The sequence below is a fragment of the Argentina silus genome (genome assembly GCF_951799395.1).
Source record: "Argentina silus genome assembly, chromosome: 1".
Classification (NCBI taxonomy): domain Eukaryota; kingdom Metazoa; phylum Chordata; class Actinopteri; order Argentiniformes; family Argentinidae; genus Argentina; species Argentina silus.
In genome coordinates, this window is record NC_139655.1 from 24,561,835 (window position 1) to 24,570,798 (window position 8,964).

The 8,964-nt window shown below is 40.9% G+C and overlaps 1 protein-coding gene across 1 annotated transcript in view; it reads right to left on the reverse strand.

Moving 5' to 3' along the window:
* Positions 1 to 5,943, reverse strand: part of dpp6a (dipeptidyl-peptidase 6a) — a gene marked incomplete at both ends in the record, with an annotated part of 116,092 nt that extends 110,149 nt beyond the window's left edge. The window contains one exon of the mRNA XM_083670625.1: positions 5,746 to 5,943. Within this exon, the coding sequence (XP_083526751.1) occupies positions 5,746 to 5,943 (198 nt within the window). The remainder of the gene's footprint in view (positions 1 to 5,745) is intronic.
* Positions 5,944 to 8,964: the final 3,021 nt, after the last annotated feature.

Here is an 8,964-nt window from a genome sequence, read left to right on the forward strand (position 1 = left end):
ACAAACACACAAATAGAGGGGAATCTGTATGTGTGTGTGTGTGTGTGTGTGTGTGTGTGTGTGTGTGTGTGTGTGTGTGTGTCTTCAACCCTTTGCTATGTTTGCTCTTTTATCTCTAAGAACTGTTCAGATTCAAAGTTTTGTAATGGATTGACCATACAACCTCCCTGGGAGATTGTAACCAAGTTTCTCCAAACCTTTGTAAAATATTTGCTCCAAATTAAGATTGAAAAGGATACAGAAAGAGTGGGGTGATAGCTATCAAATGATACCTCGAGTTTGAAAATATATATTTTGGTTGTTACAATAAGTGAAGTGGATGTACATCTGGTAACAGAATGACGGTAACAGAATGACTAAATGGGTCTCCCACACAAATGTATGATTTTGTCATTTTGTCATTTTGTACATGACAATGTAGCTATAATAGGTAAACAAAGATGTATGTATACAATAGACACTCTCATTAAGGTAATAATGTATTCTTTTATCAACTAGCAAATAACATTAAAAAGGGAAATTGATTAAAAAAATATATATATATCACAAAAAACAAGAAACATACAGACACCCCCAATCTGCTCCTAGTTTGCCTTAGAGATAGCCTCTGCCAAATGAAAACCTTCTTTATTGTCTGCAACCGGTGTGGATAGGATCCTAAGAATCTGTCTTAGAGACAACACACCATATGTGTCAGTGGTCTCTTTAATGATGAAGACAAATTGCTCTCCTTTTTTTAGAAGTGTGCATCATGTATGTCATTATTCTCAATGACAGTTACTTGTGCTAGATATGTATGCGATTTGCTGGCTCTGCTTTCCCCAATGTACTGAACAACAATTAAGTCTGAATTTTTTGGAGCATGAAATCAGGATGTTGATGTGATGCTTGATGAGGATGTTGATGTGATGTTTGATGTGGTTTGTAACTACTACTGTATGATTTCCGAAGTTTATCCGCTGTCCCTGCAGAAGAAACCTTTTGGAACTCTTTTAAGTTCAATGTAGAACCTTTTTGGGTTCCATAGTAGTACCCTCTGTGAAAAGTGTTTTACATGGAACCAAAAGGGTTCTATGTGGAACCCAAAATGGTTTTACATGGAACTGGTTTTTGTTGTACCGATTAAGTACAAATTAGGTACTGATTAGGTAACAGAATTACCAGTTTTAATCACTTATCAATTTAGTTTATGAATTAATATCAGTAAAAACACTATTCTTATGATAAAAGACGGTTGAGAAATGTATTTCTGATAAATATAGACTCTTAGCGTTCATTTGACACCCAATTTGACATGCTCTGATGAATTTCACATTTTGATCCTCATGGGTCCTTTTACACTGAACCAGAGTATGATTGTGTGTTACAAAGGTACACAACCTAGGGTATACACACACCCTACCTACTAGATTATACAGTAAGCAATAACAAGACCTACAGTTAGGTCTGGAAATATTTGGATAGTGACACAATTTTCATAATTTTGGCTCTGTACGCCACCACAATGGATTTGAAATTAAACAATCGAGATGCAATTGAAGTGCAGACTTTCAGCCATTGCAGAATATTCCACTTCTTTGCCTTAAAAAACTCCTGGGTTGCTTTTGCAGTATGTTTTGGGTCATTGTCCATCTGTACTGTGAATCGCCGTCCAATCAACTTTGCTGAATTTGGCTGAATCTGAGCAGACAATATATCCCTAAATACTTTAGAATTAATCCGGCTGCTTCTGTCTTCTGTCACATCATCAATAAACACTAGTGACCCAGTGCCATTGGAAGCCATGCATGCCCATGCCATCACACTGCCTCCACCCTGTTTTATAGATGATGTGGTATACTTTGGATCATGAGCAGTTCCAAGCCTTCTACATACTTTTTTCTTCCCATCATGCTGGAACAGGTCGATCTTAGTTTCATCTGTCCAAAGAATGCTGTTCCAGAACTGGGCTGGCTTTTTTAGATGTCTTTTGGCAAAATCTAATCTGGCTTTTCTATTCTTGAGGCTTATGAATGGTTTGCACCTTGTGGTGAACCCTCTGTATTTGCACTTGTGAAGTCTTCTCTTTATGGTAGACTTGGAGTGTTCTTTATTTGGCTGGATGTTGTGAAGGGGTTTTTCTTTACGATGTGAAGGATCCTGTGATCATCCACCACTGTTGTCTTCCGTGGACATTCAGGCCTTTTTGTGTTGCTAAGCTCACCAGTGCGTTCTTTTTCTCTCAGAATGTATCAAACTGTTGATTTGGCCACTCCTAATGTTGCTGGTATGTCTCTGATGGATTTTTTTTGTTTTTGCAGTGTAAGGATGGCCTGTTTCACTTGCATTGAGAGCTCCTTTGACCACATGTTGTGCATTCACAGCAACAGCTTCCAAATGCAAATGCCACACTTGGAATCAACTCAGACCTTTTACCTGCTTAATTGATAAAGAAATAACAAAGGAATAGCCCACACCTGTCCATGAAACTGCTTTTGAGTCAATTGTCCAATTACTTTTGGTCCCTTGAAAAAGAGGGGGCTACATATTAAAGAGCTGTAATTCCTAAATCCTCAAATTTGGATGTGAATACCCTCAAATTAAAGCTGAGAGTCTGCACTTTAAGCCCATATTCATTATATAACTGTAACTTGAATATGTTTTGGTAAACAGCTAAAATAACAAAAATTGTGTCAGAGTCCAAATATATATGGACCTAACTGTATAGAGCTGTGGAAAGGTTTAAGTCAGTAACTTCCACCTCAGCCCTATAAAGAAGAGGGCTAAAACAACAACTGCTCATACTAAAGAAAGAAAACACACAGAACAGGTACACATGTAGATCATAAAGGATACAGATTAAATAATAAAAAATGTTATTTGATTAGATTCTAATGAGCCTTTTCAAAACACACATCATTAACATCTTAGAGGATTAAAGCCTGTAAGCAGTGTTATATATTGACAAAATAGGATTTTTCATCACAACAGAGGATAAGCTCAAACCGAATAGAAACATAATTAATCGTTTTAAATGCATAGCCCTTTTTTGGGAGATTAATTCCTCAGTATTAGCCCCATGCAGCCAATACCATAAAATCAATAGTTGAATTAATGCTAGTTGAGCACAATGCCATAAGGAACTAGTCCACTGTTATGATTTAGGTGATGTGGTAGCATTAGCAAGATCTGCTACTCTCTATGCTGCTGGCAAGATAAGAGGGGACACAAAAAGGAAGAAAAGACGTAACGAGAGGCAGTGGAGATGAGAAGTGGCACTGTAGCGAAGTGGCTCGATACCTAGGTGAGTCGATAGGTTTCTCATCACAGAGGGATTAGTCTTCAGAGGCACTGCTTGATTTTAATGTCACCTCCACTAGAAGGGGTGCTTCATTAACATACCCACACACGCATATGAGCGCAAGCACACTAGCGCGCATACACACACACGCACACGCACGCGCACACGCACACCTCTTAATGTCACCTTCACCAGGGTGATTTGTTAAGGTCACATGACTGGCCTCAAGCCAAAGGCATACAGGAAGAAAAGTTCAATGAGATAAAGGTAATTAGCAAATGCAAATCTAGGATCAGCTCAGGCAAACTTATAATTGCCTTCACCCTATGAAAGTGACCATAGATATGCTCCTTGAGGAAACTCATCCTAAACTAGAAAACACTTACAGGTCTGAAACCAAGCTAGAAAGCAAACAGGGCATGTTTTGCATTATCTTGGTATGGATTTGCGTCCATATTGCCCAGCCATACTTTTATGGAAGTACTGGATCTCAGGAAGCAATAGATCATAAGGCTGAGTATAAACTACTTGCAGATGAGAAGAACATACAGCCACCACTACTATTAATAGAAACCATTCATCACTGTGTGTATTGACTTCAGATCATGTTGGACCTCTCCGAGTCAACAAACACAAACGGAGCACCACTGCTCAATAAATCAATCTCATGTTATATTCATGCAGACCTCAACCAATGTTTTATCTCACCCCAATACTCATCAACTCATTACTACAATAAATGGCTTGATTGAATGTCCGCCATTTACTAAATGGAAACAAATGTTTAAGCACTTGTTGTTGGTAGTAGCAATTATATTAAGACTAGTAAACCGTCTGAGCACAGATAGACAATTGTTAGGCATGCATGTTTAGGTGAAAGTATCAGTTACTGTGGCCTGAGGGACAGTTTTTGGCAAATGAATAATTCAACAGAGCTACAGCTGACAACATGAGTAATTGTAGACTGAAGTAGTGTGAAAATATAGTGTGAAAAAGCTTCGTTGGAAACAAATACCATTGACAACATTAACAGCTATTCACTGCAACCACCACTAATGTCGGTTGTGTTTAGAGTTGTTTGAAAGACTGCGAAAATGTCGGAAAACACGCTTCTTGACAGAACTTTTCAGCACCATGAACAGTGACACCGACTCTAGATTGAGCCCGCAACCCCTTGAAACGATTTCAGCACCATGGATAGCGACACGGGTCAAAGAGCGTGCAACTGCTTGCAAATGTGGTTTCGGCAACTACCGCTTTTTCTCAATTGTTAGGAACACTAACACACTGTGTCCTCTCCTCCGTCCTCCACTCGTGTCCTACTGAAAACGCATTGGAGGAGAAGTTCTAGGCTCCTCCCCTTACATATTCTCCTCCAATGCGTTTTGAGGACGAAGCGAGTGGAGGAGAGGACGCGAGGAGTCGAGTTCCTAACAATTGAGAAAAGGCTATAGACAGCGAAACGGAGCGGCTCTTTTAGGTTGGATTATGTATTGTTGGTCTAATCTTCAAGTCTAATTGACAACTTCATAGCTTGTGATAGAAAAACATGTATAAAATAAATCTATTCAACACCATTTCTATTCAGCGAGCCCTGTTGACAGAAATTGAATTATTGGCACCACTCACAGCCTACGATTTGTATCTTGCCGTCTCAAGTTTAAGATGACGTCGTTGTTTAAAAGTTGACACCGGGGAAAAGTTGCATACACTTGTCTGCAGAGTGATGGCAGAAGCCTATTAACCCAATCATTCAAAATGCACATGAATCCACAAAGTTATTCATAATGCCGTGCTTATTTGATTTTGAAATGGGGATGCAGTGGGCCAGCCGGAAATCCTCTGAGCAAATTGCGAATCTAATAAGGCCAGCCACGAGACAAGGTCTATGCCGGCGCGCCATCTGTGCTATTTATTGCGTATTTTGACCAGAGCTCTCGCCCACCAAAGCTGATTACATTGCTCCTGATGTGAGTGAGTGAACAAAACCGACCACGTGTTAACATGCGTTTTATGGGCTAGTCATAGCTAAATAAAAAAGAACAACTATTTCAGTTCGATGAGGTTTGTGACCACATTGACATGAAAAAGTTGACGCATCCCGCGTAGGCCAAGGGAGTACAGGTACATCATTATCATTCAATCACTGTAGACAAGTATGCATAACTTTAACAACTTTTTAAAATGCACACTTACACTGAGGTGGTATTATAGTATAGCCTACTATGGTAAATTCAGAAGGACATGTATTGTATAGCCTAATGGAAAGGTGGAGAGTAACCGGTCTTTTGTCTGGGATATTTCTTGACAAAATACAATCGTGGACGCAGGGATAATAATTCTAAATCTGATTAATAGTGTAGAATCTACATCAAGCGCCAGACTGCATCTGGGTGCAAAGGTATGGTTACAGGGACCTGGCGAAAAAAGGGAGGGATGGAGGGGTGACATGTACGTTTTCTTACATCCTCATCCTCAGCCTCGCACTCGTTCCTGTGTTGATACTGGAAACGGGGTCGTAAGTCTTGGCCGAGGCGCTGGGTCTTCATCGCATTGTCGTCCTCGGTGCTCTGGCCACCGAGGAGGCGGCTCGCCTCAGGTGGGTTGGGGAACGAATTGTTCGTGTTGATCTTACCCGTGAATCTCTGATAAATCGAAGCCATATCAGTAAACCCTACAGCATTTGGAAAAACGGAAATGCTTTGGTTTATCGTATAAACCGACGCGTTGTTGCTTGTTTACAACTTGGATACAGTGACGGGAGTCCCCTTTACGCTTGGAGAGGGTGCGCTGAGGAGAGACAAAAAGTCAAATAACCGGGATCAAATTTGTTTTAGTAGCAGAGACAGATAATGTCATTCGATTAGATCATGTCCAGTTCAGTTTTATAGGACGGGTCGCTGTAGAGGACACGAACGTCCAAGAGGAACCAGCCAATATTAGTTAAGGTCTTGCTCTGAATTCACAGCACGTAGTTTCATCCCTCAAACCGTTTAGGGAATAGGGATCCTTTCGTCCATTCCTTGCAGCAGCAATGTGGTCTCTGCACCTTCCAAACTTGATGCCAAATGGATGCTCGGTTGACAAAAATATATATCATATACAGTACAGAAAGACATGAGTATCCGAAGCTGAAAGAGAGAGCGAGACAAATTCGATACTCCTCGCTCTCCCTCTCTGCATAAGAAGTGACCGCTGATAGCGAATTTTTCAGAGACTAATCTCACCACATCGCTCTGTGGAGCGCGAGCGCGCGCGCTCTCTCTCTCTCTCTCTCTCTCTCTCTCTCTCTCTCTCTCTCTCTCTCTCACACACACACACACACACACACACACTTGTCCGAGCGACATAATGCGAAGCAAACACACAAACACCGGACATGTCAGTCGTACACGAATTATTTCTGCTTTCCAGATAGCAAGGGATTGATCAATCTGTATTCCTAGTTTATTAGCTTTTCCCTCTTTTTATTTTTTCTCACCGTCTCATGTTGTCCGGCGCGGCAGGTGCAATACAGAGTACAATAATGCCCCCGTGTGGCGATTCAGCAGTTGAGACAACTATTACGGAAGTCACAAAACTTTACAGGAGATGTATACTATCACCGGATTCGGTTATTACGTTTTATTGCCGTGGGAACAAATTCATCTAAACTATTAAAAACAAGTAGTTTTGATACATGCCATGCATTACAATGAGCCCGGCAAGCTGGGATAATACACACCTGAACGCATAACACGTCAGACATGCGCACAGGTAGATTGTCTCATATGATTTATAACATTGCAAAATAAATCTTTGCACCTAAGTTGCAATAACATCACTTGTATATACTGATGTAATTGTGTTATGGGGAAACATTAACGAACATAGAACGAGATACCCATAGAAAGCAGTTTATAGGCCTACGAGAGTTATAACGCCTTGAAGGGGGAGACATCAATTCTGCCCCCTTTTCTTCAAATTACCCTTCCCCCCGATGGGCCGAATGACTGTGATTCTCTGTGAAGTTTAGCAAGCCCTCAGGAATGTGTCAATGTTGTGGTGTCATTAGTATAGAATTGATAAGATGTGGTCTCATTCCTTGCAAACAGCTCCTAATTTAAATACTGTCTATAAAAGCAGAAGGTAGGGGATAAGTTCTCTCTTTTTCTCTCCTTCTTGGTGTTGTCCTGTGAGTATAGTAAACAAACATTTAATATTGAGGGTAGAATGTAACATTTTTCTATGAAGTATTTGCCTTGTAATAATTGGATACATTTACAGTATTATTAAAGCCTAATTTGATTCCTTTTAACGTGACCTTATATTGTAACTGCCATCCTATAAGGCCCTACAGCCTCATTGTGTTAGTGACATGAAGGTATTCTATTAGCAGCTGGGGGGGAAAAGTGTTAAACATGCTTTTGCGTGTCTAATGTCACAACAGCAAAAGCTATTGCCAAGCTGAGGTTATAAGCTGATTTAGACTTTTATTGCCTCAGAGAGAGAAAGAGATTTGAGACAGGGATTTGATCTGTATCCAATCACTCTTTCTCTCTCTACCCTGAAACAATCTGCACGGTACAAGGATTTCTCTTCCACAGGTGACCTGGGAGAGAGCAGAGTAATCTAAAACTCATCCTGTCTCTGTGGCATATACGTAACACTCTAGGCACTGGAGTTCCAGGAATAAGGACAGCTGCACTGTGCTTAGGGATATGCATATGCAAAAGCCTCTTACATGTTCTACATACCTGCAGAGGCCATAACACGGATGTGCCCACCCAAAGTTATGAAGGTAGTAAACACACAACTAAAGTAAAAAGTAAACACACAACTCAGAGTTTATTTGGAGGCACAGGTACTACACAGCAGCAAGGAAAACACGTGTGAGACACACACACACATACACATACACACACAGAGACAGAGACACAGGCACAGAGAGAGGGAGAGAGAGAGACACACACACACCCACACACCCACAAACACACATTGCATCTTAGGCCCATCTGCCTCCTCTCTCCTCATCTACTTTCCCCATCTCACACTCACCATGGAGTGCAAGGTAGGCAATGTCGCTGTACCGTGGTAAATTTGATTACATTTATGCGGTCCCCCTGTGGTGCGGTAGATAAGCAGGGATCTAGCTCCTCCTCACATTAAAGCCTTGTCACTGGGGGGGAATCAGCCCCAGAGCTTAGAGGAGGGCACCGCTGCACCTCCAGCAGCCCAGGCAGAGGGATTGGTCTATCTGCCCCCCCCCCCCCCGGAGAGCCATCACACACATCTCTAGCACACAGAGAGAAAACAGTGGGCCAAGACCAGGATCAGAGCAGAGAAGTACCGTGAGGCTCCTGTGCACAGTATGCAGACTCATGTGCTGGTTCAGTCTTCATCATTAATATGCTGTATGATTATCAAGTATTTACCTATTTATTTAATGAAAAATGCACTGTTAAAGAAAGAGTACTCTAAAACATCACATGACTTCTTATGAGAGTAAAACTACAAAATACATCTGCATATCAATTGATGGCATTTTCAATACTTGTGTAACAACAGCAATTATCTAATGTATTATATACGTTTCTGTGGAAAACAAATTGTCAATTGCCTAAGAGAACATGAACAGCCACAAATCTTCATTACTGTACAACTGAGTACACGACTATACCACAAACACAATGTCTCAAAAATGA